Source organism: Perna viridis, chromosome 4 (genome assembly GCF_037379345.1).
Source record: "Perna viridis isolate PV_CMFRI_1.1 ecotype Kerala chromosome 4, ASM3737934v1, whole genome shotgun sequence".
Classification (NCBI taxonomy): domain Eukaryota; kingdom Metazoa; phylum Mollusca; class Bivalvia; order Mytilida; family Mytilidae; genus Perna; species Perna viridis.
The window spans coordinates 50,005,147-50,022,003 of record NC_142448.1 but is presented as its reverse complement, the minus strand read 5'-3'; the positions used below and the strand labels follow the sequence as shown (position 1 = coordinate 50,022,003).

Genomic DNA, 16,857 nt, shown 5'->3' with positions numbered 1-16,857 from the left:
GTATAAAAGCATAGTGTGAATAAACTTCTAAGTTTAAGAAAAATGCCCTCCTCGATGTTACGATGTCATGATGTTTTAGTTAATATTTTAGGAAGAGGTGTTGAAATTAGTTATCCTCTTTTATTTCATTGATATGAAGTATATAGTGTATTTTTGAATTTATTACATTTCGAGTAAATATATTTTTCCTCCTTTTTCCTACTTACTACCTTAGTTAAGGCTGAAGTAATGAAATAAAGGAATAGAAAACCTCATTATATTCATTTAAATCGTTTTTTTTGTCATATGAAGACACTATGAATATATTGTATTAGATTAGTGAACAATGTCCACATTTAAAATGTAAAGAGGGACCAAATATAAATATGATACAAATAAATGCAATTAAACAAAGAAAGGTAAGCAAAAAAAAATTCGGCCTCACGACCTTTGTCAGGGTCAAATAGCAGTAGGAAATGAATCCAACTGCCAACCCAGAGTAGTCATTATCAATAGACCTTTGTCATGTCACTTTTTGTCACTCAGGGTCTCAATTTTGTCGTGAAAGGTAAATAACTGAGACATCTTGCAACTGTTTCGCTACCTCGTGTAGAATAAAAAAAATCTTTTGTTTCAAACTGACCTACCTAAATCTAGGTAAATGCACGAAAGAATTAAAAAAAAAGATGAAAATATATCCAAGAAACTGTTTCCGTTAAGAAAAAACACATTTACAATTTAACCTTACCAATATGAGCAGTGAATCAGTCTGAGAGTTTGTGAAGTTTTTGGTTTTGCATAAAATGTCATAGGACTAGTAACTACAAAAATATCTTTTCAACAGAAGCTTAAATCTTTGAAAACAAATATACATAATCATACATACATTACTGATTAATAATTAATTCCCCTTTTACAGCTGTTTCTTCCGGTTTCAAGAGGTGATATCTTATTTCATAATTATGTTTCACATCTTTTGATTGAAGTTTTTAGCATAAATGTCCAATAGCATGTTCACATTAGAACCCAATGTAATCCAGGAACAAAGACCAGACATGGAAAACAGACATACACAACAAAGAACATAAGGTAACTAAAATCACACATACAAAGTAACAAAAGTAAATGAACAACTCGGATTCCACTAAAACTGGGAGCATGGACCGGGTGCACCGGTAGGATAAGCGTTCTTCTAGCTTTTCTAGAAACACTTGCCCAGTTGCTCATAAAAAGTCAAGTCCGGGATAGTCGAAAGAGTATTGGAAAACTATGACACGTTGAACAAATCTGTTTTCATGGCGCAGATGGATACATTGTAACGATCCACGAGTTCATGATGACGACGATGAGACTTCTGTAGTAATGATTTCAATCTTGTAGCAACATAACCCTGTTCCAGAAGCCTAAGTTTTAGAAGTCTAGTACGATACAAAAAGTCTGCATATTTTTGGCAAGCTCTGGTATAACGTATGAGTTATGATATGAACACTCCATACGCATTCTCGTTCATTTATACAATTAGGGTCCTCATTGACCCATATTGACCGTTCTACAAAGAAAATTGTAGTTTGTTCAAAGTTATCGATATTTAGAATTCACCTTAGAGTTTTGTCATCTTGGTTCATAGGGAATTAAAATAAGTCAATTAGGGAGTGAAACATTTTGTTTTATAACAATACATACTCTTTACAATCTTCATTATACTGGTTGTCAATTAGTAGGTCAGCCAATTTCATTGATATACAAATTATCTAGTCCGTAATATTCATACGCGCATAATTTGTGAATCGACTTCGACAGGTATATTAAGAATTTTACGCTTGAGTCAAGCCAATGAAAAACCTTGCTATATAATTATTGCATTTGAATTGTACTAAAAATGCAGGTGAAAGGCGGAAGACTTTGGGAAGTTTAAGGAAAATACTGAAAAAAGCAAAAAAGTTTTAATGGAGAATATTGAAATATTTTTTAAATAACATTGTTTTAGAGGTGAATCTTTCCTATTTGTGTTTCGGAACAAAACAAAACTTGTGACATACAGAACGTAGTATATATAACGTTTAAGGACAACAAAAGTTCTTTTTGTGTTTATAGATACAACACTTTGTTTGAATAATACATATAGGCTGCATTGCCCAAGGAGCACAATACAAATAGACCAAGTCATATTCCCTTTTATTGACCAACCTTGTAATCCAAGGGTGCCTAATTATTGCTGGAATCAGCGCGAGGAGATCCGTACTAGATGTAATGGGAAGGAAAGTTGTTCGATTACAACAGACGAGTTTGTAAACTCCTCCAACTGTCCAGTTCTTCCAAGACGAATTTCAACAGAATATTTGTGCCAAGGTATACACTCGAAAAAGTATTCTAAATTTCGATAAATCTTTTAGGAAAAGGAATTTTTTTTCATGTCATACTAATACGTTGATACTACAAGACAGCGTAATTCCTTTAGCTTCAAATACCCATTATAGAGTTTTAATCAAATAAGAGTTGCTCTCCTATTCAACAAATCGAAAGATTTTTTTTCAGTAAGATGACAAAATATGTACCTATAATAAGCCAAAGGACTGTAATGATTTATTATCATCATTATAATGTTGATAATTTCGGCATTATTCTTTATACTGAATACAAGAAGGTCCTAAATATAGTGCAATGATTTAGTTGGTTAAAATGCACAAAAGCAAAAACAAAAGTTGTGGTATTATTGTGTTAGTTTGAATTATTCAAAGTTTTGAGTATAAATACAGCTTTCGAAACTATCTTACTCAGGTTTTACAAGAGCATCAAGAACTATTTGTGGAAGCCTTGACAACATTAGTTGCAATGTAGGGAAAATTGGCAATATTAAATTTGGAGTCCTTTTTGAGGAGGATAACATCTGTGAAATTCCAATATATTATATAAAAATGTGTCTGAAACGGAGGTTTCAAGACACGTGCTTGAACAAACCAAAATGCGACGTTACTGAGATCCAAGATTGGTGCTTCTTTAAGCCATTCAGTTTAGGTATCGACTACAGTTGTGTTCAACGTAAGTATAATTATAGGAGATAACAATTAATATATAAATATATAGTAAACAATAATAGAGATATGTTTAATGTTATGCCAAATGTATATGATGTATTATGATTGGTATTTATTTGAGGTCATGGAAGAGTCTATACCATGCACTTTTGAGAGGTCGGGTTTGGGAAAGAAGAAAATAATTAACTACTTGAAAGTATATTTATAATATATATAGGGCGTGCACAAATTAGAAAAAAAAGTATATTAATACGCTATGTGTTGTTGAATGACCAGTCATTCAATGAAACAAGACAGTGTAATATTTACAAAGTGATACTCATTTGTTGGTATTTTTTTAAAAAATCACTTTAGATGGCAAATTCATCAAACGACGTCATTGGCATAGGTTTTTTTTATGATGGAATAATAAGGTTACCAAATGATGTAGTAGTATTTCGATTAATGTCTCCTAGCTTTTATGTAGATAATGTTGAAATGGAAGTTCGTGTGTGTATGTAAAATATGTCTTTTTTTCATTGCATTCCTTTTTTTTTTCTTTTTTCGCTAGTGTCAATTTTGTAATCGCTGTAATAAATTATTCCACTGTTTACACTCTGTGGAAACGTTTTATACTCATTAACGCACCAAAAATGAAAATGTAATGGCACATACCATCTTTGAGAATGTGAACGTCTTATTTGTAATAATTCTAGGAATCTAAGTAGCGAATTTCCACTTAATCAAAATCTCAAAATAATAATGACAACGTATTAGTTAACGTTATACAAAGTTAAAAATCCATTTCGTAGGTACTACTTTTCGTGATTTTTTTCATCCCAAACAAAAACAGCAAAAATTAGAAAAAAAATATCTCAACAATCAATACATTTACAGTATATATAAAGTGGCGGTTCAAGAGGAAGGAGGTTCAAGGGATTGGTCTTTCGATTCCTTTTTTAGTGGAAAAATTTGTTGATTTTTCACAACGAAAGAACTTAAATGAGCACATTATTGCCTGAACCCCCCTTTTCAACCCCTTTTAAGTGTGCTGGATCTTCCCCCGAAGTATCGTTTTAGTTAATGTTAAACAGTTATATCGTCTTCTGTGAGCTATGGGAATGAATTTTCTATCTGGTAGTCTAAAGCAATCAGACTGAGAACAATTCTTTTCTGCCTTTCCAGTTGTGACGTCATTTTGATAGTATCATCTACTAAGAAACGGTTCGGATTGTGACGTCATGTGTTAAACATTAGTAATCAATAACTATAACATTAACCATGATTTCCCTCATTTTTTTTTTAAAGACATTTATTTAAGTCTGATCTATAAATAGAGTGATTTAACGGTAATCTAGCAGGAAATGATGCATGTAAGTAACAGATAACATACGAATTCCGGATCATCTGATTAGTATATCAAATTAGATGTACGTCAATAAATGAACCTTAGAGCTTGCCAAATCCAGTACATTAAAAAGATAAAAATAATAATAACAACAAAATCATGACATTATTTGTCATTCTTTGATATCTTTACGACACAATGTCAAATACTCCTCTGTCCGGTACGGATGTTTTGTTTCACGATAAGGTTTAGGCCTTTCACTGTATTTTAAAAAGAAGAAGTTTCCTTGTTACATTTGCAATTTTGAATTTGTCTACGTTGGTAGAATGCATATCTGAAATTTTAAACTAATGTTTCAGATTTTGTACGTCAAATTAAGTGGACTTTAGATATTGAGACAATTAAGAAAACATTTCTCATATACAATAAAAATTGCCTGCCTCAACTAAACCCTGAATAAATCGAAAAGCGGTCTTAATCAGACATTATTTAAGTCCCTTTATGATATGAAGTAAGTGTAAGAGGACGAAGTTGAATATATAGATATATTCTTAAAAATGTTCTTGTCGCTATTTGTCCCCTCTAGTCGCTTTTCTACACGATTCTTTTCACTTCTTGGCGCGAATTTTATTGACAAAGAAACCAAAATTCCGAAATTTGTATGGGAAGCTCGAAAGACTTGTCATCATGTAAGATTGAAATCAGACTCTCGGTGCTTCCAAGTTATTACTTTATTTCGCATTTAATACCGTTATGAGGACTTCGTCCTCTATTAGCTTAAAAGTATTTTAAACCTTTGAATACCGAATTATTATCTAAACCGAACACATTTTGGTCTCGAAAGGATTCGGGTATAAAGACATGCTTCACTAAATATTTAAGGTTACAGAGTAGAAGGCGACGATTCAAAAGAAAATATCGGGGATTCAGGTGAAAAGTCATACGGTGCAGCCACCAACGACGATGACGATGATTCATCACAGATGACAACAAAACAATACAATACTACAAATGTACTCACAGACAATACTACTCTTAAAGGTTAACGTAGAAAATAATTTAAGAAATAAGACCTATACTGCTACCACACTCTCCGAAGAAAAGATAGTAGAAAACATAAATTTGCTGTCTATGTACTGGATTCCTACACTCCACAAGAACCCATACAAGCAACTCTACATAGCTGGATCTGCAAAATGTACAACCAAACCGCATTCAGCAATTTTATCTTCTATATACATAGCTTTAAAAGGTGATCTCCACTCCAACCATGATACTTGTAACTGCCGTAGTGGTATTTATTCAATGTGGATCTCGATAAGTTGAAAGACCTTCTGGAAAACCTCAATTCAAAATCAGAGTAGAATAGCATTAAAACTTATGTTTTCACTCTTAGTACTTCTATTTCCCATACTCAGTAAAAATCCCGACTCAAAAACATTATGTATCGTTGTTAAAGAGTAATAAAGGGTATCAAGATTCTAGCGAAAATCAAAAGAATATAATCCAGGGACAAAGACCAAACATGGAAAACAGACAAACACAACAAAGAAAATAAAGTAACTAAAATAATACATACAAAGTAAAAAAGTAAATGAGCAACTTGGACTTCACTAAAAAGACGGTACACCTTGATACATGTATGTAGTACATGATAGAGATTCTTCATATTTTGAAAAAAAAAGAAAAAAAGGAAAGGATTCCAAATCATTTTCCAAATATATAGAAGAAATTTTTTTTCAAAATACAATTTTGAACAAACTTGTCCATATTTTTGTTAAACAATCCTAATTTCGGAGTATTTTATACACCGCATATATTCCAAAGGGAAACTTCATAATTGCATATCACAACTCATACGTTACGCCAGAGCAGACGTTTTGTACCGCGCTATACTTCTTACAATTAGGCTTTCTGAAAAAGGGTTATGTTGTTACAAGATTGAAGTCGTCACTACAGAAGTTTAATGGTCGTCATCACGAACACGTGAATCGTTATGGTGCATCCATCTAAATCATGAGAACCGATTTGTTCAAAACGTCATAGTTTTCCTTTCCTCTTTCGTCTACACCGGACTTGATTTTCCGATCTACAGGTGTTTCTAGAAAAGCAGAAGACGCGTACCCTACCGGTACACCTGGTACATGATCTCCGTTTTTATTGGGGTCCGAGTTTACTTTTCTTACTTTATTTGTATTATTTTGGTTATTTTATGTTCTTGGTTGTGTGTGTGTGTTTTTGTTATGTCTGGTCTGTGGCCCTGGATTACTTTCTTTTAATTTCCGCTAGAATCTTTGTTCCCTTGATTACTCTTATATTTATCTTCACGTATTTTTTTTTCTTTTTAGACAAAACGGAAATGGTTGACGGTTCAAACCCCAATTTGTCCCAAAACATTGGTACAGTATTGTTCAGATAATACTAAAACAAACGTTTGACAACTTATAAATATGAACACTAATCGAGAGAACCTGGATTCTAGCAAAAATTTAAATGAACAAATAACATATCAACCAAAGGTTAAACACTGGGAATATTTTCGTTAAATTGGTTGATCAACCGTTGGTCCTTCGATATTACACACGGAATGAGATATATATATATATATATATATATATATATATATATATATATATATATATATATATATATATATATATATATATATATATATATATATATATATATTTTAAAGTTTCTTGATGAGACAACATCCATGTAAAAAGCTAAACGGTTGTATAAACTGCTTCAAATTGTTTATCAATTTCTCGAATTGTTTTCATGTATATAGTAAATGGCAATTTTCTCCCACTCTTTTTTCCTTAGGTGTGGTGATCATTGCTACTATTGCAACATTACTAGTGTTATGGATAGCTGTGGCGGTGTGTATTATATGGAGACAAAAGTATGTAAACTTATACACTTTATTATGAAATATCAAGAAGTAAAATGAAAACCATCTAAAACAACCTATACAATCATAAACATTTCTAAATCACACATTTTTGCGAAATGCAAATTAAAAACAAATTAACATCCCGTTACTTTAAAATTAAAATATTTGCAGTTGCTAATGTCTGCAGATTCTGAGAAGTGAACGTATTCCCGGGTATAGATCTTCGCGGTTTCTAAAATCCAAAAGAGGAGTTGGGGTGGTTAGAAAATTAGCTTTACTGTATTGCATTAGGATTAGTAATACATAACTGTACGAATGACATAAAAAATATAGTTATGAAACCTATATTTTAAGTTATGATATTTGTTTGGTATAATGTACTTTTTAATTTATTGGAAAAAAACACACTGCACTGTATGCTAAAAAAAGTTTTATTTATTTTATCGTGCTTTGGTATGATTGAACAGAAACTCTGTGGTGTATTATTATTTCATGCAAGTTTATGATGTTGCATGAATATATAAAGTCCTTTGTTTTAGACGCAAAGAAAAAGAAAATGCATTTCGACAAAGTGACCTACCGAATGGCAGAAGACTATACCATACTCTGGTTCCAAGGGAAATATCAGACAGCGGGGTGTTTACCAGCGACGTAAGCGATTCAAACGACCAACAGAGTCATGATTACTTTGTTCTTGACCAGGAAGTGAACGGACCAGATCGTTCAAATGATAATGTGCGTGATTACTTTATTCTTGACCCCGTTGAAACTGGTTATTTAAGGACTGATGATCATTACTCAAAAATAAAAGATTCGTACTTTGAAATCAGGACGACAGCGGAAAGGGACAATTATTCGTCAATAAAAGATGGCGATTATGACGTCACCAACAACAGACGGCATATTTCTCAAAATCCCGGGCATATATACAACCACACAGTGGAAAATGTTTATGATCACGCGGTCAATGACCGACAAAATGAGAAGAATGGCAATCCGAATTATGATAAAGTTGCTGGTCATGTCACCAAGTAGATAAAAAACATATATTGGTTGACGTGGGTAGATTTCCTCATAAGCAAAAATCTGCAATTCATGATCGCTAGAATTTATAACTGTGCTTTCAATCAAAGTCTTCACATTGTTGATAGTTATTTTACTATATAACTGTTTTGAGTTTCATAATATCATACAACATAATGCTCGTGTTTCAATCTTATAATGCAGTTTGAATTTTCATTAAATTTCGACGTCCAAAAAGTCCAACAAAAGGCTCTGCAAAGAAAAAAAAGTATTTCACTTTACCTTCAGAAAAAAAAGTTTAAGGGTTTTATCGAATATAAACAAACAATTGAATTTTGTATAACTAAAGCATTATGAACGAGCTCAGTTAATAAAAATTGTAACTTCGAAAATGATGATCCAAAAGACAACAAAACATTTTGATTAAAGAAATCAAATGAATTCCTTGAAATTGTTTACGAACATTTCAATGTAAAATCATTAAGATTCTTTACAAATTTGCGAGAGGGGGGTCTGGCGCAGTATAAAACCTGGGCTTACTTTGATTACAAAGGACAGTATTACATGGCAGCTGATTATTATTAGTGTGTCCAGTACAACATTGAGAACAGCTTATCCCTCCAATATTAGTCCTCTTGTTCCAGGTGGAATTAGTTCTCTCAACATAAACATCATTCCAAGTATCAATTTGTTGACAAACCTTGAATAAAATTGAAATATCTTATTTCTCAATGGAAAGTTTCAGGTTTACGCCAGTCACAGAGATACCAGTACATTTCCTCATCTCATTCTAATTACCATGGACATAAATTTTGTTTTCTTTTTTTTCTTTCTTAGACAAAGTATTCCTTGTAAGTTATTAAGGGGAAACAAAAAATCAAAGGACAATATAAAGTTAGTTATTCTGTTATCAATTCTGCAAAAAAAGTCTTGTTTGTTGTTTCGCAAGTATAACGTAAGGGGTTTTACCCGAAAAATGTGTCATATATTTCTAATAAAATAAAGAGATTTAAAACATGAACTATAAAAAAACGTCTTTCGAAATTATAATTAGATGTTGAAGACAAGCAGCCTTCCATAACAATGAAGTTCATAATCTTCACTTACCTGTTCAGCGCGGCATCCTGCGTTATACACCTTGTCTAATGAACGTAATACGACAACCTCTAAATAACATCTCTGTAAAAGTTTACATTTGTATATGAAAACTAGATATTAAGAATACACAAGGCTTTAAAGTTTAATCAGTAAAACTGTCCTCCATTTTCTACGATGATTTTACAATCGTGGCTTTGATTGGGTTTGTAACGTACCGAACAAAGATTTTAAAGCTCTAAACAATTTCACAAAGATACGCAAATTTCTGGTCATTTTTGATATTGATTTTTCTAGCATCAACAATAAACGACAACATCATTTATGTATCATTTTCTTCAAAAACATAGGTAAATATAACTTTACAGTTAAATTCAAAAGGCACCGAAAGTAATGAACTTACTAACAATATGGATATATAGACAATTCCATTGAATGAAAATTAATAATTAAAACAAGTTCTATTTATACCTTTAATTAGTAAATGAATAGATAAAGTTAATTGTGAAACATCCTTGGCATACCTCATACCCATCCATGCATAGAGAAAATGGTCTCCAATAGCATGACTTAATTTCGTAGTCATTTACACAGGTTAAGCATCGGAGACCTACATTTTGCAAACAAACAAGGAATATGTTATCTGTCTATCTTTCTATCTTCTCCACAGAACCGTTCTACGGAAAATATGCACATATGAATTTCTTCATTAATAGAGAATTATTTCCCTTGAAATTTACTCAAACTTCATAAGTGCAGAAAAATAAAAAAAAATGCCAATCATATATATTGAAAATTGCGATATGCTGCACACGTGTTGCAAGGAATATCCTCTAATCAGCAACAAAAGGGCGACAATCCTGATGTATTTTACTGACCAAACATTATATATTTACACTGATAAATGTTGTTATGTGTCCGATAAGAACACTACGCCCATAAGTAATATCCACATATAATGTTAATATGCACGAAATCTTGGTAATATTCAATATTATTGTAAATTCAATTATTTTTGTTTTTACTGTTGTGTCATGAATGAAATTTCTGATGTAAGCGTACTTATCTGATAGGTCAAAGTTCTGAGAAAAAGTGTTTGACAAGTTTAAAGATAGAAAGATGGTAGTTTACGAAAAATAACAATGATATACATATTTGTTATAAGAAGAAATAAACAAGTCCCAAAACATCATGGTATGTAACTTAAAAATGAATATACGTACCAAAAGATTCTTCCAAAAATAAGAATACAACTATTAATGTACCTGAAAAATGAAATCGCCGATTATTCTCAAAACTTGTAGTATGTCATATGTGTCAATTGGGTTTGGGATTATTTCGTTAATCGTCCATACTATGAGAGAGAAGATTATAGTAATCTAAGAGCCATCCACACAAATTGCTCGTTATGTTGTATATAGGGCTTCTTTGTATCGTCACGTGTCCATTCGATCTCTACTTCCTATTCAAAAGCATAGAAATGGTCGTTGTTCAAAAAAAAAATGTTATCAATGAAAATCTTTTAAACGTAAAGGCGATGATAAGAATATGATGCTTAACTAATTTTTACACTATAATAAGTGTGGTAATTACACAAAATAAAAAAATCTTAAATATATATATACCTCTAATAGATGTACCTGAATACAAACTAGATCTCGGTTTTGAATGTTTTCATCAGAAGAAATTCTGCGAGCCCTATAACTGACGGCAAAGTAATATAACTATGACGGCCTTTCACGCTAGGATACAAAATGACCGACGACTTTTGTGGAACAAGTATTCAGCAAGCCAATAGACAAATTATAAATCACTAGAAAGGCTGGTGATCTCTATATCTAAAACCAACAATCTGATGTAGCAATGACTTGAATCGTAAAGACCCATAAGCTAAAGCACATGGGTTATGTCCTCGCGATAAGCCGTAAAATATAGAAATATATTACATACATACTTTTGACAAGTACTTGACCTTTTTAATACCTTAATTTCAAAACTGCTTCATTATGAAGAAATGTTTCCTTGTCGGAAATGTAAATGTTGTGAAAGCTAGAGACAAAATGGAATATTTACCTACTTAAAATCTGTGTAGCTGTAAACATTTCAGCGCAATATAGTGTGGTATACCATTTTTACTCAGTCACCTTTGCTGACATATGCTGCTTATCTTCAATTTAGTTTGAAATAAATTAACCTGTGTCGTAGAGATTTATGGAACAAGCATTTTAAATAGGACGAATCTGCCACTTATTGCCATCAAAATTTGCTTATAAAAAAGGAAAATAAAGTGACTCGCTAACTACCAATTAGACACTCTTTTTGTAAGTTAAGTTTTATTCATATTAGTCTCAATCAAAAGCTATCAAAATAACAATGAGCAAACATAAGGACACGTTGCATTTCAGGCTATGCAGAAGTTGATACTTACGCCAATCTTAGATACACACACACACACACACACACACACAGAGAGAGAGAGAGAGAGAGAGAGAGAGAGAGAGAGAGAGAGCATGTATATAAAAATGATTTAATCAATATATGGTAAAGGAACGTCCATGTCGAAAATTCAATTCACTGTTACATGTAGTACTTTGTAAAGTACTTGTATGTTTAAGTCGGAGGGTAACGTTTGCACTTTCTGCAAAAATGTAGACACCGGAAACTAAGTCGAATAGGTGTTAAAATAGAAGTTATGTTAGACTAATGTTACAAATGTTTATACAACGAACGTAAAATCTGCTTTCCGATGGGCAACCTCCGGGAGGATTGGTAACTTTTTAGCAACACCTTTCTAATCATATAAGCCTTAAAAACATTATTAAATTACTCTGTGATTTATAAGTAAGCTATGACTTTACAACAAACTAACTCTGTAGTCAGAGCAGTCTGACTCGAACTGTATACCATATATTATTTACCGAAATTTGCTGTGCCACAACAGTCGAAACCCGTAAGAAACTGCGGCTTATCCTTTTCTTAAATTTTGGGCTACATTTTTGTTGCTTCTTTTATATACTTTGGTCGAACTTATCGGTGATATATTTGACTTTTTGTTTTTGACTACCTCGTGTACATACATTGATTTTTAAATATTGAACTTCCTAAGTACAACCCAAAATTTATTATCCTGCTAATGAAAGTTTTCTCTTTGAAACGCATGTGCAGAATATCGATATCGCAATAGTTATATTATTGGTATATGAACAAAGTTGAGTTGTCAATAAAGAACTTTATTTCATACAGCTCTCCGTCGCCCAATTAATCCAAAGAAAAGACGATCATTTGGCGCTGTAAAAAAAATAAAAAAGCAAGTTGAAGCATAAATTTTGATAAATGTAGTATGCTCAGAGACAATTGGTGGCCATTGAAACATCTGTGATAAAAACTGTTAAATACGCGCTGTGCTTTGAAAGTGCATTTAAATAACATAATAAAATAATTATCCTGAAGGATGTAAAAAAGTTTAAAAAATGTTTAAAATATGGTCAATGATAGAAACAAAAACAAGTTGTTATAATAAACAAAACAAAAACAAAAACAAAAAACAAAAAACAAAAACAAAAATAAATCTCGGAAAATTGGATTTCTTTATTTAGCTATAGTAAAAGACAGCACAAGCTGGTAACCACCTATGAATGTAATTATCATTTTTGTCATTATTATTTCTATTCTTTATATTTTTTACTTACTTTGATTACAAAGGGCGGTATTACATGGCATCTCATGGATGGTCGTATGTCTAGCACAACACTGCGAACACACAGTTCCAGCCGGTTCAACCCTCTTAAGTTTCATATAGCTTGTATCTTTATGGGTATTAGTCGGGAAATCGTCGATGCTTTCGATTACTCGACAAACCTGAAACAAAAACATTAGGATTGTTTGTTAAAGTATTAGGATAAAGATTCACTTACCAGGAAGTTTTAAACATTATCACAGTCTTTTTTAAAATTATTGACAAATATTCGGTTTCCATAGTTACCATATCTGCACGACAGCCTGCATTATATACTATTTCCTGAGTCCTCAAGACGGCGACCTCAAGAAAACATCTCTGAAAATATAAAAAAAGTAAATCAAGAAACTTTAACAAATAGGCTTCTGGAACAAGGGTTATGTTGCTACAAGATTGAAGTCATCACTACAGAAGTTTAATGGTCGTCATCATGAACTCGTGGATCGTTATGGTGTATCCATCAGCACCATGAAAACTGATTTATTCAACGGGTCATAGTTTCCCTTTCTTCGTTTGTCTACCCCGGACTTGACTTTTTATGAGCAACTCGGCGGGTGTTTCTAGAAAAGCAGAGAATGCTTACCCTACCGGTGCACCTGGTCCATGCTCCCAGTTTTTAGTGGAGTCTGAGTTGCTCATTTACTTTTGTTACTTTGTATGTATGATTTTAGTTACTTTATGTTCTTTGTTGTGTATGTCTGTTTTCCATGTCTGGTCTTTGTCCCTGGATTACATTCTTTTTATTACCGCTATAACCTTGGTTCCCTTGATTACTCTTTCAAAACGTTGTAGTTTTTGGAAACAGTGGTGATTTTTAAAATAAATTAAAATTTGTTAAACAAATCCTGTAGTGTCTACAAAAAAAGCAAAAACAACAGATTCAAAAAAGATTAGCCAATCATGACACAAAAAAAAATTGTAAAATTAATGACTGAGTTATCATGGTACTTTCCGTTCCACGCTAGCATACTAGCGTTCAGGCTGGATAGTGTCCTCTTTAAACAAGCAGGATTGACTTACACAGACATTTACAATGGCAGGGAAATCATACACAGATTGCCTCGATCATTTTTGTCAGTCACTTTACAACCACATTACGCTTATTCCTTACTTAAAAGGTTAAACGACTTGGTTTAACGACATGGTACTCTGACCTTTTATGTAAATAATACTGTATTAAACCCCCAAAGCTTCATAATGATAAAAAAATACACAAGATATAAATGTTATTGTTTCAGTCGAAATAAGTAATGAAACAAATTTCCACAGTTAGGATAAAAAATAATTAAAAGTAATTAACACAGTAAAAAAAATGATGTGATCGATTAATGACTATTTTATGTAATTATTAACTCACTTCCATGCCGTCCTGACAAATGGACGGTGGTCTAAAATAACAGGACTTTATATCATGGTCATTGGTACATGTTAAACATCGGAGACCTAAAGAAAATAAACATGGCTTGAACTCAAAATTTCTAGAAAATGCACTGTTCAAAAGAATAAATGCTCCTTTAAATGCGATTGACCGATTTTCACTGACTGTAAAACATTATGAGCATGGTTCATATTCGTAATTCATCCAGTATTTCTCTATATCTGGTAACTGTTATTGGACGGTGATTACCAATCCATTAGTGATTTCTGCTTTTAACATAATGTTATGTTAGCTAATCTAAGATTTTTTTTTTCAAATGAGTAAAAAGGGAGAAGCAGCATGACAACTACTATGCAAGTTAAGGTGCGGAATGTAACCGTCATATTTGATTTCCATTGCCTTTTTCAAGGGGTTGCAGAAAATGATTCCATTTTTGTTGACAATGTGTAGGCAATCGAAATACTGAATAAAACTATGAGTATAATATAAATACATACCAACAAGAATGTCCAAATGTGCAAAGAAGATCAGGGTAACTTTGAAATGATAAAAAAAATGCTTCAATGATTACCAAATATTTTGATATTTTGGGTAATCTAATAGGAGAGTGAAAGCAGCTAGAGCAAAAATGCAAATATATGTTAAAGATACAACGGCAAGTTTGCATACATTCCTTCCATAGATCAAAAGAGTTCAAATTTATTTGTTTCTAGTCTCCAGTTAGAATAGGGGTCAAATACAAAAAGCAGAATAAATATTTTATTTTGTTGCTATTTCGCAATTAAATTTTAGCAATATCCAATGGAGATAATTTTCAAAATGATATGTGTGCAATAAAAGTCTTACACAGAATCGTATTTAAGACGAATTTAATCATAATTAATGTAATTATACTGCCTATATGTGGTGCTACAAGAATTGATGTCCTTAAATATTGACTACGAGTGATATATATACAAAAATGAAGGGTTATTTCTGTATTCACGGCACTAGCAAACAAAGTTAAAAAAAAGTACATGTACTTACATGAATCAAGTTATTGACAATATATCAAAAACACCTTAAGTGTAGAAATATATAAAGACCACAATGAAATTAATCTTGAACAAAAAGTTTTACTTGTTTTATTTTTTTTTTAATATTAAATGAAGTAATCTTTCACTCATAACATCCGAAAATGACTTTTGCAGTGCATGAAGACGAATTTACAATGAATACATTCGCTATGCTATTTTGAACCAAAACAATATAGTATTTGGTGGCAATGGTATGGAGTAAAATAAATGCAAAATCTATCTGGTTTGCCTGATTATTTCAATGATCTGTACATAGACGAATATTATGCAATAGATAAACCGAAACATGAAATGTGCATAGTTATCCTCAAGAAAGACACCTCCACTTTTTTGTATAGCTTAATGTAATTTGTCAAGGAATATCCAAAATATTACTTCCTTTCTCTGCAATAAACAAACCCGTCCTATCAAAGAAAACACATTTCGTTTGATCTACACATGACAACAATCATAATATGACTTGATTACCTACATAGTGTCCACTTCAATGTAAACATTGTAGCTTGTGAGATAAGTAAATAAGTAGGGCAGATCATGATTCGAATTCTTCTTGGTCAATGACAGATTATTAACTACAATATTTATTAAGGTTCGTAGAAATCAGTGCGATGACTTTTCAATAAAAGAAGTTAAACAACACAAAATAGAAATAAATTACACACACACACACACACACACACACACACACACACACACAAATAAAACTCGAGAGAAAAAAAATTGAATAATTTAGTTGACCCGAAATTATGTTGTTTTGAGTATAAAGTAAAAAGACTATCCCGGGTCTTGTCGGTCATACCGCGCCTGAATGATAGTTTGATGAACCAGTTTTTGTCAGATGTGTCATCAATTACGCGCGCGTGTGTATATTTAGTTACTGTTGTACCATAAACAATATTCCTAATTTGTTTAGTACAGCGTATGTATTTATCCAGTAGGGTGGACGCGTTTTTCAACAAAAGGTTGGTATTCCAATGGGAACAAATTGTGCTCCTCTACTTGCTGACCTATTCCTACACTCTTATGAGGCTGATTTTATAGCTGATTTGATACGAAAGAAAGAACATCGTTTGGCTAGATCCTTTAATCTCAGTTTCTACTATATATAGATGACGCACTATCGTTAAACAATCCTAGTTTCGGGGACTTGATACATCGCATCTACACCAAAGAACTTGAAATCAAAAGAATGTAATCCAAGGACAAAGACTAGTAGAAATTCAAGAAATGAATACAGGCACAAGAAATCTTCAGTAAGATTTCACGTCCGATCAGATTAAAGTGTCACAGAATTAAGTTATTTGCAATTTAA

The 16,857-nt window shown here is 32.1% G+C and overlaps 3 protein-coding genes across 5 annotated transcripts; 1 reads left to right on the top strand and 2 right to left on the bottom strand.

The window, feature by feature from the left end:
• Positions 1-42: 42 nt before the first annotated feature.
• LOC148620413 (uncharacterized) lies at positions 43-9,966 on the top strand. The gene is made up of 8 exons (XM_088577100.1): positions 43-78; positions 899-920; positions 2,074-2,328; positions 2,758-3,018; positions 5,224-5,382; positions 6,690-6,740; positions 7,168-7,246; positions 7,777-9,966. Exons 1-8 carry the CDS (start codon positions 43-45, stop codon positions 8,270-8,272), a joined length of 1,359 nt encoding a protein of 452 aa, XP_088433226.1. The 3' UTR covers positions 8,273-9,966.
• LOC148620412 (uncharacterized) lies at positions 7,252-12,538 on the bottom strand. 3 transcript variants are annotated; one of them, XM_088581289.1, is made up of 7 exons: positions 12,274-12,538; positions 11,433-11,549; positions 10,579-10,620; positions 9,880-9,965; positions 9,368-9,439; positions 8,801-8,960; positions 7,252-8,512 (listed from the first exon to the last, which is right to left on the bottom strand). In XM_088581289.1, exons 2-7 carry the CDS (start codon positions 11,455-11,457, stop codon positions 8,454-8,456), a joined length of 444 nt encoding a protein of 147 aa, XP_088437415.1. In that variant the 5' UTR covers positions 11,458-11,549; positions 12,274-12,538; the 3' UTR covers positions 7,252-8,453. The 3 variants fall into 3 exon arrangements, with proteins under 3 accessions (XP_088437415.1, XP_088437414.1, XP_088437416.1); XM_088581288.1 differs by having other exon boundaries at positions 11,433-11,522; XM_088581290.1 differs by lacking the exon at positions 10,579-10,620 and having other exon boundaries at positions 11,433-12,425.
• A 31-nt stretch (positions 12,539-12,569) lies between these two features.
• On the bottom strand, positions 12,570-16,194 carry LOC148620411 (uncharacterized). The gene is made up of 6 exons (XM_088581286.1): positions 16,018-16,194; positions 14,967-15,005; positions 14,449-14,534; positions 13,338-13,409; positions 13,045-13,213; positions 12,570-12,643 (listed from the first exon to the last, which is right to left on the bottom strand). The coding sequence occupies exons 1-6, from the start codon at positions 16,079-16,081 to the stop codon at positions 12,591-12,593; spliced, it is 483 nt and encodes a 160-aa protein (XP_088437412.1). The 5' UTR covers positions 16,082-16,194; the 3' UTR covers positions 12,570-12,590.
• Between the last annotated feature and the right edge of the window lie 663 nt (positions 16,195-16,857).

Bases quoted from the DNA above. Each gene is read 5' to 3' on its own strand.
- LOC148620413 (XM_088577100.1), top strand. From the start codon at position 43: ATGCCCTCCTCGATGTTACGATGTCATGATGTTTTA. The intron at 79-898 runs GTTAATATTTTA...CCCCTTTTACAG, and splicing joins TACGATGTCATGATGTTTTA to CTGTTTCTTCCGGTTTCAAG. The intron at 2,329-2,757 runs GTATACACTCGA...TATCTTACTCAG, and splicing joins AACAGAATATTTGTGCCAAG to GTTTTACAAGAGCATCAAGA.
- LOC148620412 (XM_088581289.1), bottom strand. From the start codon at position 11,457: ATGTTTACAGCTACACAGATTTTAA. The intron at 9,440-9,879 runs GTATGCCAAGGA...AAACTTTTACAG, and splicing joins TATGCATGGATGGGTATGAG to AGATGTTATTTAGAGGTTGT. The intron at 8,961-9,367 runs GTAAGTGAAGAT...ATTTTATTCAAG, and splicing joins CAGGATGCCGCGCTGAACAG to GTTTGTCAACAAATTGATAC.
- LOC148620411 (XM_088581286.1), bottom strand. From the start codon at position 16,081: ATGATCTGCCCTACTTATTTACTTATCTCACAAGCTACAATGTTTACA. The intron at 15,006-16,017 runs GTAGGTAATCAA...ATCATTTCAAAG, and splicing joins TACATTGAAGTGGACACTAT to TTACCCTGATCTTCTTTGCA. The intron at 12,644-13,044 runs GTAAGTAAAAAA...TTTTTTTTACAG, and splicing joins TACCGCCCTTTGTAATCAAA to CGCCAAATGATCGTCTTTTC.